This window comes from Verticillium nonalfalfae (assembly GCF_003724135.2).
Source record: "Verticillium nonalfalfae strain VnAa140/NRRL 66861 chromosome Unknown scaffold_156, whole genome shotgun sequence".
Classification (NCBI taxonomy): domain Eukaryota; kingdom Fungi; phylum Ascomycota; class Sordariomycetes; order Glomerellales; family Plectosphaerellaceae; genus Verticillium; species Verticillium nonalfalfae.
Genome location: NW_021167381.1, coordinates 1,629 through 24,324, shown reverse-complemented (window position 1 = coordinate 24,324; position 22,696 = coordinate 1,629). Strand labels below are relative to the sequence as shown.

Genomic DNA, 22,696 nt, shown 5'->3' with positions numbered 1-22,696 from the left:
GAGACTATGAACCCCTCAGAAGCTTTGTTTTGCCATGGGTCGTGCAGGCTACCTAGCCTCATTGAGGTGACGACCCCGATTACCGTTGTCCACTGTCAGCATTTTAAGCGTAATGTGAAGAGATTAGACTCTCATGTCTCTGTCGAACGGAGACGGTGGATTGCCATGAGCAACCGCCGCAAGACATAAATTAACGGCCACGCATGCCGATCCCAATTCCACACACCCTTCAGCGCCCAGAACTTCGAGGGTCCTTCTGGAACCACATTGTCTCATCCTTCGTCACAGTCTGTGTGTTGTGTTCATTCATCCGTTCGCCAGCACTTCTTTGCCCAGCCTTTCAACCCAAAACACACGAACCATGAAGCTCATCACTGCTGCAGCGATCCTCGCTTGGGCCTCGGAGCGCACCGCGGCTGCCACGGCCGGGGTCCAGAGCCCCCAAAGCGCTTGTGTTTGTGCCGTCCTTCTCCAGACATGCCTTGCGTTCTCCACACAATCACAGACCTCTTTGTGCTGACGAGTCGGTCAATTGCAGTGCACAGCGCTGGCCAAGGACAAGAACCTCGTGGGCAAGGTCATCAATCCCACAAATGCTCTCTACAGCCAGCGTCTTGACACGTACTACTCCGCCAACGCGGCTCAGGAGCCATGGTGCATGGTGCTGCCCCTGGGCACCGCCGATGTAGCTGCCACCGTGAAGATCCTGACCAAGAACCAGTGTCCCTTTGGCATGAGGAGTGGTGCTCACTCCGCCTGGGCAGGGTCCAACGGCATCAAGGACGGAGTGACTATTGACTTTGGTGGGTTGTTACATATCCATGAACTTGCTCAGTCGCAGTCAAGCGGTCTGGCCTAGCATATAGTTCACAAATTCTGACCGCTCGCCAGCGTACATGAACACGACGACCTACAACAAGGCAGCAGGAACCGCTTCCATCCAGCCTGGTTCGGACTGGGAGCGCGTCTTTGATGCGCTTGACCCTTTCGGCGTCTCAGCCGTTGGCGGTCGGGCATCTGTTGTCGGTGTTGGCGGCTTCACGACCGGCGGCGGTGTATGTGACTTTGCATGTTGAAGAGCAATCCAAAGTCGTGAGCTTACACTTTTGTCAGTACTCCTTCCACTCCAACTCTGAGGGGTTCGCCTGCGACGCTGTTGCCAACTTTGAGGTTGTCCTCGCTGATGGCAGGGTGGTCAACGCCAACGCCAAACAAAACGCCGACCTCTGGAAGTCTCTCAAAGGTGGTTCGGGCAACTTTGGCCTCGTCACGCGTATTGACCAATGTGAGTACAGACGTTCGATGTCGGCTGAACTTCTTCTGATGTGAATCACAGACGTTGTCGACTCAAACTTGATGTGGGGAGGTCTCAGCACGTACGACACGAGCAAACGCGATGAGCTCTTCAACGCATATTTGAACTTTGGCAACAACATGGACAAGGACCTCGCCAGTCAGAACATCATTGCAATGATCTACAACTCTGCAGGGTTCATTTTTGTGTCCGTTTTGAGCAACATCGATGCCATTGATAACGCGCCCGCTTTCAACGAGTATCGCGTCATTCAGAACACGTCAAGCACGGCCCGCATCGCCCCCGTCGCACAGCTCGTTCCCGACTTCACCGGCCCGACTCCTCTCGGACTCTAGTAGGTGCATTTGCGGCAGCTCCGTGTTCAAGTTCTGACCGTTATCTGTAGTGCAAGCTGGATGAATGGCATGACGAAGCATGAGCTCCATGTCATGGAGTTTATCCAACAGGCGCATCAAGAATACGTCGGCAAGATGAAGGCAGCCGCTCCGAGCTCCAACTTTGAAGTGCTGCTACAGTTCCAGCCCGTGACGCAGTCGATTGTCAACCACAGTGTCCGCAAGGGTGGCAACGTCCTCGGTCTCGAGACCATCGTCAAGGACGGCCCGGTTCTAATGTGGCTGATTGCTCTCACCGTTGACACGCCTGCGAACCAGGAGAAGATCCTGCCCATTTGCCTTCAGCTCCGTGATGCAATCAACGCCTATGCCGACAAGACTGGTTCGCAGAAGAACTGGGAATTCCTCAACTACTCCTTCAGCGACCAGGACCCTATCTCCAGGTACGGCGCGAAGAATATTGCACACGTCAAGGCTGCGTCCAAGAAGTACGATCCCAAGGGTGTCTTCCAGAAGCTGCGCCGTACTGGATTCAAGCTGCCCGCCTGAGCAGAGGTTAGCAACCAACGTTGGATCCTACGACGCCGGCAACCGGACGTGCCCGGATCGCCGTTTACATACAGCCAATGATGAATTGACGAGCTAGTTAGAGCCTAAGAGTGGTATGATATTATTATTCATGTGATTCACATGTCACGCCTTTTCCAACGAGACACATCTTGAGAATCCTAGGGTGGCTGTTGGTCTTGGTCTTGGCCGTATACGTTCATTACCACGAGCCGTTCAAGCCAGAACAATGCCCAGACAATGAAGAAGACAACTAACAAGAAGTACCAAAGACGTAGGTAAATTAGAGTCATGTCTTTGAACCAAGCAAGGTCTTACCAACTGTCGAGTTTTCGTCCCGCCTCAACCCCAGAAAACTTCTCGTCACCTTCGTGTGCTCCCACCGGATTCCCTCGTTTTTTCCAGACTAGGTGTCTCAACCCTCCTCGCCCGCCGTATTAGCACTGCATTGCTGCTTGAAAATGCCGCCATGACCGATATTCTCTTCACTGCAATGTCTTGGCCGCAAAGTTGGACCAGTCCTGATCCGGAAATACTTTGACGGAAATACACTCAAAGTACTATACGTGTTAAGTTCTGTACCAGAGTGTTCAGTCGGATATAGTCGAGACACTGAGTTCTACAGGGCTTAGAACCTTTGGGTATCAAGGAGGGAAGACCTCCGCCAGTTATACTGGTTGAAAGCTCCTCGTTCCTTCACCCTGGTCGACCTCATTCATCCACTGTCACCTAATACCCCTGATTCTTGCACCCTGCACAGTGGAGCTGAGCTGCCGGGTATGTCATCGGTCATGACCCGAAGTGAATAACTTCCCCAGCCACAATGAAGTTCTCTCTCTCGGGCGTTGCTCCCGGTGTCATGCTCAGCGCTGCCGAAGCTGCTCCCCGCATGGAGATCTGAGTTCAGCCTGGGCTTTTTACTACTGAGATCACATAGTGGATACAAGATATGCATCAGGCAAAGCTGTCCTTGGCCTCCATCTGGTTGCCCAGAGTGCATCAACTCTGATTTCAGCAAGGTGACCAGTAACTATTGAGGCATCAGGGCCGTTAATCTAATGACTGTTCATAAGGAGACGTTTAGTATTCAATATGAGAAGCCTACTAGCTGAAAAGAAAGTATCTTGCCTCAAACCAGCAGCTTAGCGATCTCATACTTGAACGAGTGTATTCACTGTCATGGGTAGTGCCCACCCAACAACAGATAGTATCATGGCGGTGTCTCAATTTCGACCCGAATTCTTCGTATAGTCGCGAATAGCTTCGCGGTGAATATACTAGGCCAGTCATTGAGCGCCTCGCGAGGACGAGGTCTTCAATAGATTCTTACTAGACAGAAGAACAACGTAGAGAAAATCTGATTCAAAGTCTATATAGGCTGTGTGTGCTTGGTGTCGAAAGAAATTTCGTTCAGAATTCCTGAGAATATATTCACATTATAAGGCCGGGCTAAATATTAGTCGATGAATCACCAGTCAGGGGTTTGGGAAGCAGCCCAAGATCAGCCAGCAATACTGCACCCACGCCGGGATGGTCAGCAAGACAGTTCATGGCGCGCCGTTGCAGTCGAAATGGTATCATTCAACTGTCTACCGCTATTCTCTCCATAACTCGATGACACGTTCCCAGATCCTCAACAAAACCGTCTTCAACCCGCGTTGTTCCGCACGACGGATCGTCACCTAGCGCGCTAAAGGGATGCCGGCAATAGCTGCGACGCGTCAGTAGGGGCACCAAAGTTGTAGAGAACAACTGACCGCTGACTATGATGTCCTGCCTCCCGAGAGTCCTGTCCGCGTGACGACGCTTGCAACACTCGCTAATGTTCCTGCCACAGAACAAGAAAGACCTCATGTTGGATTCCCTCGGCCGTGCCAGGGGCGTGCGTCAGGGCTGACCTCCTCAATGCACCAACTGAGATTCTAATTCGGGATAATACTCCATCGCGGTACGGAATTTTCACCCTGTTTCTGCAAGACCGGAAGGCACTCAAAACAGCCGCCGCATCGGAGTACCCCGCAGTCCCAGCATGTCTTCTTCCCTTCAGTGTCGCATGCTGAGCTACAACAGAGTCTAGGTTTGTCGGTCGAAACGTCCCCGACGATTTCATTGGCGGATATATTACTGGCTGCGAGGACCAAAAGAGAAAGGATTGTCCTGAGATGCATGCTGTGCGGTGACAGCGGCAGCAAGAGGGCTCAGGTCGTTGACTTGCTTGAAAGTTGTTGATGGAGTCAATAGGCGAGTGACGGGCTTTGTCTGAATCAACCGAATTCGAAAGAAGGAAACAGACTTAGAGCCAAGCAGGACGTTTATTTGTAGCCAGTCCATGAGTGGCGATGAGAATTCAACTCATCGCCATGAGACCGGTGTGCGTTACACATTGTCGCGGAGAAAGGTTTGCTCAAGAGCCTGGTGTCGCCAACTGCAGTTTTGCCTAATCTTATGCGGCCGCAGAAAGACCGCAGTGTTGCGATAATTACGTCACAGTTGTGTAGTCTTCGCAAACGAGATAGCAGCATATGCAGAGTGTTTCAATCGTCCCAACCAACAATAGGCTTGACTCGCTGATCGCACCCCATGTCTTGACCGCTTATAGTATATTGGCTTGGCCAACGATGAACTCGTTCTATCGCGAGGGGTAAATGCGTCCTTCCGATGATCATCACAAAATGGTCCGACTGAGTCCAAAGTCCATGGATGCTGTTAGAGGTACTTGGGCGCCTCGCTGGCGGCCATAAAAGCCCACGACTCGAGCGTCCCCAAGCTAATTACTTGAAGTCGATATTAGACCCAACAATCTCGTTCGAACTTGTAATATCAGCATCTTCATCGAATTACCCCGCTGCCCTTCATCATGCTTCGATCGTGTGCCGTCCTTCTTGTTGCGCGTGTGTCTACAGCCGCAGCTCAAGCATGCTGTGCATACGGCTGCTCTGGACCATTTGTCACCTGCTGGGAATGTGTGACGCAACGATGCGGAGGTTGCTATCAGTGCCTCCCTACGTTGGGTTCAATTGTCGAAGATGCTCCAGCTGACATGGTCGATGGTGCGGGTATGCTCTCAAACTCCAAGTCCCTATATTGATGTGTCAACTGAGAGTCTCCTAGCATCGATCTACACGTTCCAGACTTGAGTATTCTTTTGGAGAACCAAACCCCTCTGTGGAAGTGCTGGTGGCCAGGAAAGAGGTCAGAAGTTGCTGTTTGGTGGAGCAAGGAAGTTTTTCGCACCTCAATTGAAAGATGTGGTGTCACAGTACTTTGGAGCTCTTTTGCGCAATCCTCATTTTATTATACGCTTCGCATTGCATATGACCGCAGCCATCTCGTGCATGAAGAGATAGAAATACCGTCCGTCTGCTGAACAGCCTCAATATGCAATTCTCGGGACAGGAGAACGAAGTTTTCATCTTGCTTTTCAAGACCCATACTAAAGTGACCGCCAGAAAAGTGCAGGGTGGCAAGGTAGCTGCTCGGGGATCTTGGGCTGCTACGGCTTCAGGTTATGTACTTGTCCAGTCATCACCGCGAACAATCCGAGCCGGTGTTTTCAAGGCTCAGTTGCTGTGTCCCGTATCACGCAGGGCTCGGAACGGTGTCCTAGCCATAGATGGCTAAACATGAGTTATCTCTTTATCTTGCACTAATAAGTATCACGGCCTCGAACTTTAGGAGAACCCCTCTTCTTCAAAGCAAAGCCTTGATTCGACATTCACGCCGAGCTTGCTATAACCTTTGGCCAGGTGCCTGGCTGGCACTGACCTAAACACTAAATGGCTTTCTGGCAGCCTGCGTGACTCGGCGGGCTCTGTGGGCGAAAGGCTGGTATGTATTTCCGATGATATAGTATGATATACGTGTTTTCTCTCTTGACGTCTGATGTCTGCCTCAAACCTGGACTCCCCAGACTTTGAAAGTTGAATGATCGAAGAGGTCGTGACTGGGTACGAGTTGTAACTTTTGAGTTGCCATGTTCTCAGGCTTCTCTAATTTTCATACTCTTTTGACTTTCACAATTCGAGCGGCGGTCTAGAAATAAGAAATGAACCTGAAATTCGGTCTCTCAAGCATCACTTTTGGCGGTGCTCCACCGAGCTCTGGGCCGTCTCGAACTGAAATACGACGTTATACTCTTACTATTTGAGGTATGTCATTGTCCATGATACATTGCTCATGGGCATGAAAACACAGACCAAGGACAGGTTGGAAGCTATGGATTCCAACTGCAGATATCCACAGTTGGCGAGACTCGTTTCGTATTTAAACACCTTGATGATTTCAAGGGGGTCTTGCGGGGCGGGTTAGGGTTAAAAGCTATTTTTGTCACAGCCCCAGCTAATCTAGGTTTTCCGACTCCCATGTCAGCGCTAATCATCTGGATTGTCCGGCGGTCGGTCCTCAGCTCTATCTGGTAGCAAGATCCGGACAGATCTTTGCCTCTTCCACGTCTCGTAAAGTGCTCGTGCCTCAAGCGAGCGACGTGACCAGATGCTGTGCTGATGATGCTGATGTGCAGATAACCAGCGGGAACGGCGCTTCAATGGCGTTGCTCCCGAGACGGCTGACGAGCTGACCTTACCCAGCCTGAGAATTGGATACCCGCCACACCACCAAGACTTCTCAGCCCAGCAGCTTTGACGAGTACCGGCAGACGGGTAGACGAAAGATGACGAAAAGGGACTTTGGGGGCGGCGCAGTTGGGAATCTCGGCCCACGACCGCTCACAGCTGAGATTGGAGGCCCATCCCAACAGCATGTGCAGACAGGGATCTCATCCGTCGCATCGCAACACAGATGCTGACGCCAAGGATGTAGGTGGGTGGTGAGAAAGCGAGCGGCGAAGGAAGCATACAATTCGAGCACTTTCCACCCTCGTGCCCCCTTTCGCAAGCTTGCAGTCTAGCAATTTTCATCTTTGTTTCTGTCCTTCTTTGTGATGTCAATCGCCTCCTCGCCGTTGCGCATTGCCTTGCCCGCCTTTCAATCGCTCGCTCTGGTCGTTGCAGCTCAATAACATTCCGAATCCTTCGGAGGAACTCCGAAATCCGGCGCCTTCTCTCCTAATTGAACGAAAGTTGCAGCATACTTCGAGAAAGGCGCTTCGGCAGTCGGCGTGGCAGCAGTCTTTTCCGGCCGAATACCAGGACAGAGGGCGATAGCGACAGCAACACCGGTTGGGCGCTTGGGGTTGTCTCGTCATCCTCGCTTGTGCTGCGACCAGGCCACTGCTCGCTCGACGACAGCATTCACACAAAACGGACCAACAGGCGAAGAGGTGGGAAGCATCGTCAGGATGAATGATGATGCATTTGGCATCCGGCACAATCAACCGGCATCGATACACATGACGCCCATCTCGCAGAGGAGCTCAGTTCAGCGCAAGCCCGTCGGCTCCGGCTCACGGGCATCGTCTTTCTCGGTCTCGGGGACATCTGCGACCTTCTCGCCGGGTGTTCCTGGACAGGTATCACGACACGAACGTCGGGTCAGCTCGCCCCTCGCGCCCAATCCGCGAACCTCTGCTACAGGGACAGGCATCGTGTCACCTCAGTCGACGATTGACGAGACATCGGCCTTCAGTAATTACTTTGCCTCAAATCTCCCTGCCGCTCACCGCCCGCAGCCCTCACCGATACAAGTCGAGCATGACTTTACATATTCCAATTACCAAGGCTATTACGAGCCGTCCACGGCAAACACCACCCCGGGCTACCATTCGTCTTCAGCTCTTCTCCTCAACAAAAACCGTATACACGGTGAGGAACCTGTCGGCAAGCCGTTAGTATCATCCACGGTGAATCCAGTTTCCTCTTCAGACCAGCAACGACGAGATCAACCACCTGCGCCGCCGTCTGCAGGCTCCGGGCCACTCGGTGATGCTAGAAGCCCGCCTCCCTACAGTTTCAGCTACTGGCGTCCTTCGTACAACATGTACTTCTTCCTCTGGCTAGGCATATGCGCCGCAATGGGCCACCACTTCTTCTACAACTCGCTCGATGGCCGCATTGCCGATAACCACATCCGCATGTTGCGCTACGGTACGGCCCTGTCGTTCGTTGCTAAGGCTTCACTGGCCGCGTCCGTCGTCCTTGCGTTCAAGCAGCGCGTGTGGTTGACGGTGCGTCGAAAAGCCATGACACTAAGCGCCGTCGACTCGCTCTTCGCCGCCGCCGACGATCTTTCGGCCATCTTCAACGCCGAGATCTTTCGCCAGGCCAGGGTCGCCATTGTCCTGGCCATCTACGTCTGGTGCACGCCGCTCGTCGTCATTCTGACCTCAGAGACGCTGGCTGTGCGTAATGAGCTTGCCGTCGAGAATGTCACCTGCCCCGCCGTGCGCACGCTCAACTTTGCCGCCGAGGAGACGAACGAGTGGCGCGACGCGAAGCGCATCGACAAGCTGATTTCGCTGTCCGTCAGCCTGTGGAATACGACACGTGGCGCCCTCGACGAAGATGGTAACGAATTTGAAGGCTGGTACGACTATTTCACCAGTCCGAGCTGGCAGTTTGAACAGGTGGCCACGCTGGCTGCCTTTTCAAAGACACCAGTCGCGAGGGCCGGTGCCGCGGAGGAGATATGCGGCACGGGTTGGAATTGTACGTTCACGGTTCAATTCACGGGGCCAGGATACAAGTGCACCGAGCTGGCCTCAGGAGTCGGCTCGAAGCCGAAGAAGCTGGGCAACGCGACGGCGCCTTTCGGGACGGAGATACTGGCTCCAGAGGGCAACCAGACATATGTTGCCCAGGCCTTCCTGGGGCACTATTCGGAGACGCAAATGGAAGATGTCTGGCCCGGTGGCATACCGACTACACCGGCGCCGTTTCCCAAGCACCTCGGCGCTCTTCGCACGGAGCCCATCCTATGGATCGGGTACTCTGAGGTCGACGATCCCGCTGAGCTGCAACCCGACAACCGGAGTGACCCGAAATGGGACCAGGTCTACACGCCCAAGATCTTCGGATGTGAGCATTACGAGACGGATTACGAAGTTCTTTTCAACTATACGGGCCTCTTGCAGCACACAAACGTCACGCGCCGCGACTTTCTCCGTCCCGTTGTCGACACGACGTTTCTCCCCGACGAGCCGGCCAACGACGGCACCATGGACAACACGACGGCGGTGCCCGAGTCCAACTATATCCTGCCGTCCGACACACGCCGCTACCGCCGCGCCATGGCCTATCACTCGATCGGCATGCAACTGCGCACCTTCGTCAACGGCTCCATCACCGAGCCCGGCAAGATTGCCAACACGCGCGCCCTCCAAACACGCCTCCTCGATCCGACAAACTGGCTCGGCGTCCGCGACATGCAGGGCGCCGTGCAGGGCTTCTACGAGGACATCCTGCTCTCCATGCTGTCGAACCCGCAGTTCCTCGCCGTGGCGTGGGCTGCCGCGCCCGAAGTCGTCAGCGGCGTGAGTGCCGGCGACGAGAATACCATGTTCCCCTGCACCCGATCGCGCAACGACAACCGGTATCGATACGTGGCGTGGGAGCTGTGGGCCGTTTACGCGGCCGCCATCGCGCTGGCTATCATTGGCGTCGGGTTTGGCACGGTGGCCATATGGGAAGAAGGCCTGTGGCGGAACACGCGATTCAGCAGCATTGTGGCCGCGACGCGGGGACCTTGGCTTGAAAAGGTGCCGTGGACGGGAGACGGGCCGGTCGAGGGCGAGGCAAAACGCGTTAAAGTTGGGTACGGGCTTGTGTCGCCGAGTCGGGGCGAAGACGGACTTGCGGAGGATGAGGGGCGCTTCGAAGGACGTCCCATGAGTCGTACGTGGGATGCGGGTGATGTTGGGTCGCCGAGGGGCCCTAACAGAGTTTCCACGGTTGGGGGCAGAGGGGACGGCAGTGCGCGCGATAGGTTTGCCTTTGGACTCGAAGGAGACGTCAGGCAGGACAGGGGCGCCGAGCGGGAGGCCGAGGAGGGCGGTAATGGGAGTCTCGGCCGGAGCCCAAAGTTGCCATTCAGACGGACATGGCAGCGGGTGGATCAAGCATGAGGCAAAAGCGGTCATTGCAAATGGCATTCATCAGGGAGCATCCGTCTTTTGTAAACTATCAGACTTAATGATATTGATCACCTGACATCTGTTGGTTGTCCAACGCTTGAGATCTCCTCATGTAAGCCGTAGTGAACCAATTATTCGTTAAGGATACTGTATGTTGAAGCAGTTCCGGCAAGGAATATCCTATCTTAAGCGGCCGGAAGAGTAGCGTTGTAGCACTTGGGCAGACTCTCAACCGGACAGTCAAGATAGATGGCTACAGACAGCATGTCAGAAATAAAACATCGACGTCATGCTCAAAACATACCGTTCGCAAACAGCGAATACGTGTCCGCGTTGTAAAGCGCCATGTCGGGATCGAGTTGCGTTATGTTGGGATACGAGTACGCGGCATCCTGAGTCGCAACTTCGTAGACGGCCGGGTTGTGCGTCATCTCGTGGATCATAGTCGTCGTGTGGTCCTGCTTGTGGCACTCTTGCGGCACAGGCGGCCTCGTGTCGAAGAACATGGGACACATGATGATCCAGTTGTTCAGGGGCCAAGTATAGCCGACTAGAGGCGTCGAGCACTCTGTCCAGTCAAAGGGCTCCGTGCAGTAGACGCGCACACCGCCCGAGTCGGACGTGCTGCACTCCTTGGCCACGGCATCAAGACGGTCGGCGACGAGCTGGCGCGATTCGGAAGCGTTGGAGCGGAAGTACTCTACAAAACGGAGCGACGTTACATCACGGGCCTCGGCGGCGCCGGCCTCAGCGAGTGGCTTGCAGTTGGCGAGGGCATCGAGCATGAATTGGCGCTGCGTCGTGTTCTTGCACGAGTCCTCCTGAAGCAGAGCACGATGCTGCAGAGGTGCCGGCACGATGCGAGACAGCAAGGCAGTCGCCTCGTCAACGGTGACGGTCAGCGTGTTGGATTTGTATTCCTCCGATACGGTTGGCAGAGAGGCACTGTCCGGTTGAGCGGCAAAAAGACCAGAAGCAGAGAACTCGTAGGTTCCGGCCGAGAGCCCGTACAAAGCGGCAGCGTCAATCCTTTTGATAATGGCAGACCCGGGGCGGAGAACCTCGTAGTTCTCTGGCGCCAGGGCATCAAAGTCGACAGACGCGACGATTCCCTGGAACGCGGCCTTCTGCCTAGAGCCGTCTGCGGCAAAAGTCAGTCTCGTCAATGTCATAACGAAGGAGCTGCTGCCGCCACCACGTACCAGGCTCAATTCTCTGAGCGTCGAGAAGCTGGACTCTGGCCGATCCAAAGATGGTCCCAGCCTTGAGAAAGGCGAGATCTTTAGAGCCAGCATTCTTAATGGTCGCTTCGATGAGAAGAGGCGCGCTCTCGACCGAGCTCAGTGTAACCTCGACGTTGCCCTGACTCAGGGCGGCCCGACGAGCGATGGAGTGAGCAGTCACGCTGCAAGCGCTGAGGGCTGCGCCGAGGAGGGCGAAGAACCGACGTGAGTGCATCTTGATACGTGACGAAGGACTGGTGACCGGTTCTCTTTTCTCCTGGAGCAAAGGGGGCACGCATGCCTTTTGTTATGCGCTCTGACTGGGAGCATCTCTCATCGGCCGGCAGTGCGAAGGTCCCGCAACCAAGAATACTACTGGGTTGGAAACCCCGCCGACAAGTAAACCGGAGAAAAACATGCAAGGGTCGATACGAGGGGTTGACGATACGAGGTTCTCTTGACCTACCGAAATGAGTTAGCACGATCGTCAATGCAGGTGAAAACCTGTGAAAGCCTGAGCACATGACTTGCGTCTTGGTTGAAGGTCAACTTTGCGAAGCAAACTCGAGGCAAAAACGAGACGTAGAAGAGACATTAAATTGATTACTGCGAGATTAGTATTGTCCTCCGGCTTCCATTGCGTGGCCATGACTGCCGTGAAGCGCAATTGTCTTGCATTAGCACGTCCTGCATTAACACAAGGTCCCGACAGGTCAGGTTGCAGACAAGCGAGAGACGGTGCAGCGGCGTCCCTGATATTCCGCCATCAAGACCCTCGTGAGTCGTTCACAGACCGTGTAAGTTTGTGTCAGCGACAAGACAAAGCTCAACGCCGCTTGCCTTGGCAAAGGTAGTCTTAGACTCGAGATCGTGGTAAGCCGTGAAGTCCAAGCAAGGTAGACATCCAGTTCCGTTACAACTAGGACTCGCTCTGCCCCTCATATCACCTGGCGATGACGAAACGAGTTGCAAGCCAAGACAGTTGAACTCTACGCTCCATCCAGGTGCCGCACGTATAGTACCATGTCAGGAGCTTGGGATGAGAAAAAGAACATGTCAGTCAAGAAAGGCAGCAAAAGAATCACTCAAATTCACAAAGTCAAGAAGCAAAGTGCAGGAAAACCGCGTCTATTCATCGGCGCCATTCCCTTCCATCTATAAACATCGGCACCGCCGGTTTCATGATGCCCACACCCCCCGGCCCCAACCAGGATGGGGGACGGGGGGAGATGCTTTGGTCCGTAAAAACGTCAAGTAATACACGAAGCCAAACATAAAAAAGTAGGCAGAACATCTTGAGGGGATATATACAATTGAAAAGGTTCTGAAAAAAAGGATGTTTGTCCTTCAAAAGAAGATGTCAGGAGAGGAACTGGTCCTCTCCCTGTTTGCGGCTCGTCGAAAAGAGACTGGCGCACTTAGAGGCGGGCGGCCTGGACGTCACGGGCGTGGCGGCGGGCACGGCGAGCGGCGCGGCGGGCGCGGCGGCGGGCGGCGGCAGGGCACTCGGCGGGGACCTCGGGGGTGGGCTCCTCGACGGGCTCCTCGACGGGGGCGCTGGGGACGGGAGCGGGAGCGGTGGGCTCCTCAACGGGGGCAGAGGGGGCAGGGGCAGGGGCACTGGGCTCCTCGACAGGGGCCGAAGGAGCGGGAGCGACGGGAGCCTCGGTCTCGACGGGGGCCGCGGGGGTCTCGGTCTCGGCGGGAGAAGAAGGAGCGGGAGCAGGGGCGGAGCCGGAGCCGCCACCAACAACGGCGGGGGAGGTGGCGGTGGCGGCGGGGACGGCCTGCTCAACGGCCGAGGCGATGGCGGGGGCGGCAGGGCCGGGGATCTCGTACGAGGTGGAGGAGTAGAGGTCGTACAGGATACCGGCGTCCTCGGCGGTGTAGAGCGAGGTGGCGACGGTGCCGGTGGGGAGCTCGGAGCCACCGCCAGTGACGCGGATGTTGATGCACTGGGGGTAGTTCTGGGCACCGTCGGGCTGGCCGGAGGCGTGGAGAGCAATGATCTCGTGACGCAGGACGTAGTCACCGGCGGCGAGGGTGGCGGGGATCTTGACGAGCCAGCCGTTGCCCTGCTCGATCAGGACGTCAGAGGCCCAGGTGCCGGAGGAGCCGGCGCCGGAGATGAGGCCGACCTCGGCGATCTTGAAGAACTCGAGCGAGGCCTTGTCGACGGTGGTGCAGTCACCGCTGCCGCACGAGGCGAGGTAGTCGATGACGGGGCCCTTGTGGGACTCGGGCCAGGTGTCCCACTGGAGGAAGATCTCGCCACCGGCGGCGACGACGGCGGTGCCCTCGGCGTTGGTGGCGCCGCGGTGGCAGGCAATGTCGCCGGTGCCGAAGGCGGAGGGGGCGACGAAGCCGTTGTCCAGGGCGGTGGTGGACCAGCCGACAAGGGGAGCGTGGTTGGCGTTGTAGGCGTTGGACAGGCCGAAAGCCTCGTACTGGGTGCCGTCGGCGATGATGCTCTCGACGTGGCCGTGGGCCATGACGGAGGCGGCGCCAGCAACGGCGGAGAGAAGAGCGTTGGTCTTGAAGGAAGGCATTTTTGCAGAAAGTTTTCCAAAAGTTGGGAGTTGGTGGTTTGGTTGATGTTTTGGTAGATGGAGTTGGTAGTTGAAGATGCCGCTGGCAGAAAGAATGTGAATACTTCAGTCAATGAAGTTCAAAAGAATGAATGTGCAAGAGAAGAAGGAATGATCCCGTTGCGAAAAAAAGAGAATGTAGTAATGAAAAACTGCGATTGAAAGCCTGGTGAAGAGAGAGGAGGAGGAAAAGTCGTTGAAGGGTGGTGAGGTCGAGTCCTTATATCCCATCGTGAGCAGACCTGGACGTGGGGACATGCCGACCCATTCCTTCTGCTATCCTTCTGGCTCATCTGCTGTGCCTCTGGCTGAGCTACGTTGGTGTCCCCCACAGACGACAGCTGCCATGAGGAGATGGCGTTGTTGATGGTTCCCCCCTGTCATCTTCGGGATCTGGCGCCAGATGCGTCCATGATTCCAGTCCAGACCCATGCGCGTGAGCGCGGCTCCCCTGCATGGAGTTCTTGGCACATCAGCACGGGGTGATGGGCTTTGAGCGGCAGCCGATAGGCTCAGGGCGACGGAAAAAGTGCAAACAGACTGGGAAAATGCCCACCAGACCGGCCGCATGGCCGAGGATTCTCATGCTGTTTCATCGCAAATGAAGCGCGCGCTGGGCAAGCGAGCGGCCTTGGTCGCAGTGGCAGGGTCAGGGATCAGGCGAGCGCCAGCTAGCGACCTCTGGATGCGTACGAAAGAGGGGCCGATGAAGAGGTCCAGGAGCAATTAAGGCTTGGCAGGGGAAGCAAAGCAGGGGTGAAGAGGGGCGGCCTGGACTGGGGTGATCGCTTTCTTTTCGCACCTCGTCCACGAGATCAGACGAACAACCATGATTTTCGCTCCCGCTCGGCCGCCGTTTTTGCCTGCTGGATTGGCTAATCAGGCCCCACGAGAACGAGCGGTGATGCGCACATGCTCAGACGCGGCCGTTGTCCAAGCTGCCAGCCAGCGTCACATCAGGCGCTCTTCCCGGTTGGCAAATGCGAGGACCCGACGATGCCATGCGATCAAATCGTACCAGACTGCGCAGCTCCATGATGGTACGGCGGCCCATGCCGAATAGAGCTTGGTCGCCGGGCTGGCCATGGTGCACTGGAGGCTGGGCGGACGGGGGTCGGCGACGCTGGCGGCATGAAGCAGATGAGAACGGCGAGGAGAAGGAAGAAAACTGGTGGAGAGAGGTGGCGTCTGTGACAGTGACAGCCTGACGACGTTGGGGCTAACGTCTTGGACACAACGATCTCTGGAGGTCGATGTCAGGGGGCTGTCCTTGGGTCGGGCACTCTATTCCAGGCGGACTGGCTGTCATACGTATCAACTGTTGGACTGCCGTGTTGACTTAATCTACCGTAAAGCCAACGGCTGCGGGGTTTTCGCAGGCTTCCCGTCTGTTGAAGCTTCCGAGGTGTTGTCCAGCCATCATAGCATGCTCTCTACACCCATGAGTATAGTGGCGGTGCTATGAAAGAAGCTTACTTGGATAGTAGGCCATGTGGTCGTAAAGCCCCTAGGGAAAATCCCAGAAAATCTCAGAAAATCCCAGCAGTCCCATCGACCACGCCTGTATCAGAGGCCCACTATCCAAGGGGGTAGACGCTCGAAGCGGGCTGACGAGAATAATGACCAATGAGGCATCACCTTCAATCGATATACCCAATCCTATTCGCTCCAATAGTCCCAAGCTCGAGCCGCTGCTCTCCTGAAACAGGGGACGGGGGAGGGCGTCTTTGGCTAACCCCCTCCCCGTACTGACTCAATTTACCTGCAACTCGCGGCGGCCTCGTCTATCCTTAGTGCCCAGAGCCCGATGCAGCGCTCCACCTCAATTTCGCACTAAATAATGACGTCGATCGGGTTGCCCTACCGAGATTGTAGCCCAGGCGCTAGCCGCCGCTGTCAAACACTGCAATCCTTTCTTTGCCTTCTGTCTGACCCCTTCTGCAGTGTGTGCTGTCTCACAAGATGGTCATCATCAGGTCTTCTCCTGACACTGTTGGCTCCGCCGGCATGTCACCTCAGGGTAACTTGCGATAATCGAGCCGACAACGCCGTACTGTTGTTGCCCGTGGGGTCCGGCCCTCGACTTCCCTGCCAGCCTCCATCTTTATTGCGCGTCTACTGCACCCCGGGACCTCGCTCTCGGTCCTCTTGCCTGCCTCTTGTATATTGCCCTCCACCAGAAAAGCCTCTCGGCAGACGGTTCTTTACCCGCCTCCGAGATGTCGGCTTCTTGGGCGTTCTTGGTCGTGACGGCAGCAACAGCGGTACGGCTCCTGTGACTATGATATCCCCCACGTCGCACCCCCCTTTGTGTCCTTGGTTCTTTTTCTTCTGCCGGCTTCAATGACAGCTGAGCCTCGCAAGTGCCGGCATGCTTCCTTTGTGGACACGGACGAAGTGACCAAGCTACGGATCTGTAGGTGTGAAGCTGAGGTTATGCGAAAAGGCTCCACCAGTTGCCATTTGGTACCGAGCTGTAGCACGCATCGAGCATCTCCCGCTGTCCGTGGACTGATGCTGCGTTGATCTGGAGAGACGCCCGACAGCACTGTCGTGGCAGATACATCGGGACTCATGCGATCATAAGATGTGTGGTATAGGTGTTGGCTGATCCGATGTCACTCTACTCCACACAGCCAGTCGATCATGGAGTGGCCGCTTGATCAGATGGATGTCACCACAGCCATTCATGCGACGAAAATTGCGCATTGATATTGTGCCGCACAAGATCGGGACACTCTCGTCAAATATTCGATAGTGAGGAGGATGTGGCGTTTCCAGGGTTCCTGGCAATTTTGACCGACTAGTCAAATCCGCACACCGCTGTCTCAGACGGAGGGATGATGAAGATGGGCATTTCAACTCAACGCCTGTTCCCAAAACGCTTGTCTCCACGCCGTCAGCTAGAGATGAGACCAGCAGATCGATGGATGAGTAATCATGCATGTCGATGTTTGTCTCTGGAAGCTCCATCTCGACAAAATGTGACCGACTCTCGTTTGAAGGAACTGAAACATTATGGGGAAGGCTTTACGGTCCTCTTCTGAGCTTGGTTGTCTCTAATGTTCCTACCAGGACGAGAGATCCACCAATGCGGTATAGTGGTGACAGCATTCTGGGTTCTGACACAGTGAGAACTCATCTGAATATTGTGATCGCACGAAGATGAATGGCCTAGAGGGAGAGACGGCCCTTTTTCTCCATTCCAAGCTGAGGAGTTTGCAACCTTGATGAACATCTAGCTTCGAAGGTTGAGATTTAATAACACAGATGAAAGATATCTCATGACATCTTCCTCCTTCCAGTTGCCGGTCCAGGCACTTCAAGATTCCCGGAGTGTCAGGACCATTTGAGGTTGGAGAGAGGGAAAAAATCGGATCCCAGAATCCTAATAAGTAGATTGTCACTGCTGCATCATGATAGCGCCTCGGACTAGTGAGGAAGAAAGTTGTCTTAGCCCTGGCGACGCATAAAGTAGGTGTTCATAAACGACTTAACCTAAGTGGACAGGCGGGATGTCTTAAATATGCCTTTCCAGTACCGAGTATACAATAGATACAAAATGTGCTGCTTTGGGACCGCGTTCATCTACATGGGGCTGACTTTGAGGACTTTGGTGCTGAAATCCGTAACATACCTTGTCAGCTGTATACGGATGATGCTGCGCTCGGAGTGTCCTGCCACGCATTTAAAGGATGCTGCTGAAATTGTTCAGAAGCTTATATTTTGGCTGTACCTCTTCGACTTGGGATATTGCCTGACCTCTCCGTGTGCGTGATGGTTCATAGATAATTCGTTGTTACAAAGGTGGCGAGCCCTTTCAAGCAATTTTGGCACGACCAAGGCTTACCCAGGGGGAATAACTATGGGACTGTATCTGGAGATGCCTCACTGCAGCTTATTGAAGCAAAGGACCTTCGTTGCATATGCGTCGCGATGCAGCATATGGATGCCTGGGCCCGACATACATGCCAATAGAGAGCAGATATTGGCTTTGTCAACCTCACCAGCACCTTTCGAGTTCTTTTGAGTCCTCGCAATCTTCATTTCGCCTAAGCGCTAGTACTTTCATTACTCCCAGTGTTTCTTTGGACGAGTCGAATCAAAGAGCTCCATATAAAGCGGTTCATCAGCTTGGTTGTCGAACTCGCCACGCCACGTTTCTATACTCTGGCAACTGAGCAGGGTTTGTTCAGGCAAACCGACCAAGTCACCAGGAACGGTCGTTGTCGTACCTAAGCGACAAAGACTAAAATCTCACGAGACCGGGATTGAGTTCGAGACAAAGCCAATGTAGCCAGTTTTTAAGGGAGATCTATCTGCAGATTGCCTAGGTAGTGGCAGCTTTGGAGCAGTACCAGGCGACTTTGTGAGCGGATCTTCGAGTTGACAGGATAAACAACGCCATGACTGTCGAAAATCCATCCTTGGTAGGCAGGCTCGCCGGTACGCAGACAAGTTGAATGGGACAAGACGCACGGCAAGAGCATAACGTGATGCCCAAGGGCGGGAGCAAGGCGCGGTGCCGCGCTACAGCACTACCAGCAATCTCAGAGCTGCATCTCCATTGCGTAGGCCTCAATATACCTGATGCGCTCAAGTCTTCAGTGACGGGCTGCGAAGTTGTAAAAGACCATGTAAGCCAGACAGATAGGCCCTTGACACCATTCAACACGATGGAATACCGCGAGCATGCTTTGAAAAAGTCTCGTGAATATACTGGAGGGCTGCACGCGTGCCCACTTTGTTTCGGCATTTCCATGCGTTCAACATTTGAAGCTCGCCTGCGAGCAAATCCAAACGTGGGCAGAGACCTTGTGCCGAAACCCGAAAGACTTACCCGCAGTGCAAAGCGGAAGACGTCTAGTGCAGCTACCACGTCACCTACAACAAATGAGGGGCGGTCGCCTCGCGTTGCATCGTCCCATGGCATTCTCGTTGGCGCAGACGGGACATCGAGACATGATCCTGAAGAACCAAGAAAGACAACAACGTGTGAGGGCGGAGTCAACCCGTCAAGCGTCGTCAAGCGTCCAGGCGAGCACACCAAACGCCTCATTAGCGCATCATGCGCTTTTGCCCAATCTCCCAGAGACACTCCCATCCGCTGACTCGCACGCAAATTCGGGGCGCACCACCAACAAACGACCAAGACCCGTCCAGGGCCCGTGACCCGGCCCTGCGAATCATCCAACCACACCGCGTGAGCCCGGCAGTGGGAGGGAACCCTCGACCGACTTTTTTTTCATTCCCTCCCTTCACTGCACCACGGGCTGCCAATCAGGCCGTCGAGGAGGAGGAGGGGTCCAGGGTAGGCCCCGGCAGACGTCCCAATGCGCATGTAGCGGCGATCATCCAGCGACCTCACCTGGGTCTAGTCTCAGTGATTCGCGCCTGAAGCGTAATGACACACCAAGAGGGTGACCCCCTTTCGGACGGGGAGACCAAGGAGAATAATTGTTTAAAGATGGGCCAAGTCCTCGTCAACATGTTCGCGATGTCGTCGTGCATGTCAAGGCTGTGCGAGGTGCATGCTGTTTCGCAGAATTCGACGTCAACATGGATCGGCAGCGCGATTCCACCGTCTCGGGCTACACAAACGGCACGGCGTCGACGGATTCGGAAGCGGGCCGGCCTTCCAACGAGAGCACCGGCAATGCCCGAGGCGGCAAGGAGGCCACGGACAAGCTGTCGGCTCACCAGTTCATCTACCTCTTCCTCCTCGACGGGCTCGGCGCCCTCGTCCTTTCTGGTGGCATCAACTTTGCCATCGCCTACGGTGCGTCCCACACGGCTTGCGGTTTCTGGCGATGGCAGGGGAAGAAAAGGCTAGAAGGAAAATGACAAAAGAAAATTGACATTTTCCAGCAATGTACACGACGCAGAATCTCACCAAGAACCCAATCCGTCTCTTCCAGCTGCGAAACACCCTCGCCGGCGACGCGGCCCTGTCGATTGTCCTCCAGTGCGTCATCACGTGGCTCCTCGAAGCACTTCTCGTGAACCGCGACTTGCGCAAGGGCGGGATCCGGCCGATCGGCTTCGTCGCCGAGCCGACGAGCGCATCTCTCCGCTGGCTCCTGATGCTTGACAGCGAGAAGCCGAGCTCGGGCGGCGAGAAGCCGTCGAAGCGCGCGAGCGTCAAGCGAGGCGCGGCGTCGCTGCTGCAGCAGGCGCCGCGGGTGTTCGTCATCATCCTGGCCAGTTTCGCGCTCTGCTGGCCGGCGTCTGTTGGCATCTTGCTCGCCGTGGGCGAGAAAAGGGGCGGCGACTGGTTCTTCGAGGCGACGTGGACGCCGCAGATCTTCAAAGGGGTGCTGGGTGGCGTCTTGGCGCTGCTGACGACGCCGTTGATGGCGGGCTATTGGCTCGTCAGGGAAGGCTGGAGGTTGAAGCGGGGAGGCGCACTGCTGACATGATGCGGCCGACCATGAACCACGACGAATGACCATGATGATCAACAGCATGCACAAACGAGAACGATAGATAGACACCACCCGCAAGGGTTGTACTTAATTTATGCCGTACTTTGATCTGGGACGCCGGTGTGCCGGCTCAAGCAGATGGCTAACGCTGCTGCTGCGAGGGTATAGGAAGCAACACCGCACTGCCAACTAAAACAGGACTATACAACGAAACGCGCGAAAGAGTGTATACAACAGTGCTCAGGCAAGCTCGGTGGTCTTGCCCTCGGTGGCCAGGTCACCACCCTTGCCGCCGTAGGCCTGCGGCAGCTTCTCGCCGAGACCGTCGACGCTGGCGTCGGCGAACTCGTTGGCGAGACCAGAACCGTAGGTCATGGGGTGGAACTTCTTGGCCGTCTTGGTGGCGACGAAGAGCTTCATAAAGGCGTACATGAAGCCCATGATGGCAGGCACGTTGACGAAGAACTTCTCCTTGAGCAGCTCGGGGTAGTTCTGGGCAAGCACGGCGATGGTCTTGGTGCTCGCCGCCTTGACCTCGGCGGACTGGCGGAGGAAGGAGATGGACTGGTAGTCGTGGACCTGGTAGATCTTGTAGGGATCCTCGGTCGCGGTGATGGGTTTGGTGGCGGCACCAATGTTGAGCGTCTGGATGCCGAGCTCCTGCAGGGCGACGCGCCACTCGATGAACCTGCGCCGTGTGTCAGTTTCGTCTGTCTGTACCTGACAGGAAAGAGGCCTACGAGGGGGACGACGTACTCATCGAGGTTGCCAAACGTCTCGGACATGCGCTTGGCAGCAGCACCGTAAATGTTCCACGTGAACACCTCACGCTTCTGCTGGTCGGCGGCATCATCACCGTACGAGGTGACGTAGCCGAGACCAGCAAACTTGTCCTTGGAGAAGGCCTTGGTGACGAGCTCGAGGGGCTTCGCCTGTGCTCGCCATGTCAAGGTCTTGGTGAGCTGGTCAACGGCCTTGGGGACGTCGCCGTCATTGGCGTTCAGGTACTTCTGGAAGACGATCTGCGAGGGGACGTGGCTCTCGGGATCGGCAAGGGTGACACCCCAGATCTCGGGGTGCGAGTGGGCTTTGGCAGCCGCCCACAGCTGCTGGATAGGAGAGGCTTCAGGGGCAGCAGCTTCAGCAGGCGTCGGCTCGGCTGCCTCGTCCTTCTTGGCCTCGGGCGCAGGAGCAGACGCTGACGTGGACTCCTCGACCTTGGGAGCCGCAGCAGCAGCAGCAGCAGGAGGAGCAGCAGCAGCCTCGGGCGCAGGCGTCGGCTCAGCGGCAGGGGCAGAAGTCTCGGTGGAGACGGGGACGGGCTTCTCGTCGGCCGCAGGAACTGGAGCTGGCGCAGCTGGCGCCTCGGCAGTCGTGGATGGGGCCGTTTCGGCAGCAGGCTGCGTCTCCGCAGCGAGAGGAGCTTGGGGCTTGTTGTCGGCCATGTTGATGATGGTGCTCTCTGTTGATGGATGAATTGATGAGAAAAGACGAAAAAAAAGAGCAAATGGTACGATGGGATGACAGACCACCTGTTCTCAATCCAGTGAGTTTGAGCTTCCAAAGGCTCGAGACATCAGGGTCCGTGTGCGGGGCTGCTATTGGCCGGGTACCTCGCCCGCGGAAGGGCCCGCCGGTAGTTGTCACATCACGTGGCTTAGCTCCGTACCTATCTACCTGCCTTACCTAAGTAGGCACCTATCTAAGGGACGTGCGAGCGATTGTTGGGCACCTTCTGTTGGCAGCATCCTCCTGTCGATGCTTAGGAAGCAAGCTCGCGATGTCGGCAACAAGGCAGCAGCCAGACCCATCTTGTTGGCTTTGGCCTAATCATGGCGCACGGCAACACGGTCTACGGACGTGCCAATCCTCGCGCGGCATGTCGAACATTGGCACGGACAGCGGCCCAACGAACACCAGCAAGTAGCAGCATGACAAGTGGGATGGCCAGCGTCTGCAAAGGGGGGAGGGGGAGGGGGAGGGGGAGGGGCAATCGAGCGATGATGGCAGACGGCAACGATGCCTTCTCGCCCAAGACGCGACTCGGATCTCGCGCGCCTCGCGTCACCTCCATCACATCACCCTCACGGGGCCCAGGACATCAAACGGTTGGATGATGCGCCAAGTGACCTGACGCGACCCGCAAAAGGGAGTGGACGACGTTGTACCACCTGTCACCACTCGTTCCCGTTGCCTCCCTGCTCCTTGCCCGCCACC

General features: G+C 55.8%; 6 protein-coding genes across 6 annotated transcripts; 3 read left to right on the top strand and 3 right to left on the bottom strand.

Annotated features, from left to right (window-relative positions):
• Positions 1 to 361: 361 nt before the first annotated feature.
• On the top strand, positions 362 to 2,199 carry D7B24_002336 (uncharacterized protein; the record flags this gene model as incomplete). Its single annotated transcript, XM_028636546.1, has 6 exons — positions 362 to 454; positions 539 to 803; positions 892 to 1,055; positions 1,114 to 1,285; positions 1,337 to 1,649; positions 1,701 to 2,199. The coding sequence occupies 6 exons, from the start codon at positions 362 to 364 to the stop codon at positions 2,197 to 2,199; spliced, it is 1,506 nt and encodes a 501-aa protein (XP_028491271.1).
• Positions 2,200 to 7,513: 5,314 nt separating this feature from the next.
• On the top strand, positions 7,514 to 10,234 carry D7B24_002335 (uncharacterized protein; the record flags this gene model as incomplete). Its single annotated transcript, XM_028636545.1, has 1 exon — positions 7,514 to 10,234. One exon carries the CDS (start codon positions 7,514 to 7,516, stop codon positions 10,232 to 10,234), a length of 2,721 nt encoding a protein of 906 aa, XP_028491270.1.
• A 194-nt stretch (positions 10,235 to 10,428) lies between these two features.
• On the bottom strand, positions 10,429 to 11,701 carry D7B24_002334 (uncharacterized protein; the record flags this gene model as incomplete). The annotated part of the gene is made up of 3 exons (XM_028636544.1): positions 10,429 to 10,496; positions 10,548 to 11,384; positions 11,446 to 11,701. 3 exons carry the CDS (start codon positions 11,699 to 11,701, stop codon positions 10,429 to 10,431), a joined length of 1,161 nt encoding a protein of 386 aa, XP_028491269.1.
• Positions 11,702 to 12,884: 1,183 nt separating this feature from the next.
• D7B24_002333 (uncharacterized protein) lies at positions 12,885 to 14,015 on the bottom strand (the record flags this gene model as incomplete). Its single annotated transcript, XM_028636543.1, has 1 exon — positions 12,885 to 14,015. The coding sequence occupies one exon, from the start codon at positions 14,013 to 14,015 to the stop codon at positions 12,885 to 12,887; it is 1,131 nt and encodes a 376-aa protein (XP_028491268.1).
• Positions 14,016 to 19,613: 5,598 nt separating this feature from the next.
• Positions 19,614 to 20,473, top strand: D7B24_002332 (uncharacterized protein; the record flags this gene model as incomplete). Its single annotated transcript, XM_028636542.1, has 2 exons — positions 19,614 to 19,833; positions 19,923 to 20,473. The coding sequence occupies 2 exons, from the start codon at positions 19,614 to 19,616 to the stop codon at positions 20,471 to 20,473; spliced, it is 771 nt and encodes a 256-aa protein (XP_028491267.1).
• A 246-nt stretch (positions 20,474 to 20,719) lies between these two features.
• SFH5_1 (Non-classical phosphatidylinositol transfer protein (PITP)) lies at positions 20,720 to 21,924 on the bottom strand (the record flags this gene model as incomplete). The annotated part of the gene is made up of 2 exons (XM_028636541.1): positions 20,720 to 21,167; positions 21,236 to 21,924. 2 exons carry the CDS (start codon positions 21,922 to 21,924, stop codon positions 20,720 to 20,722), a joined length of 1,137 nt encoding a protein of 378 aa, XP_028491266.1.
• Positions 21,925 to 22,696: the final 772 nt, after the last annotated feature.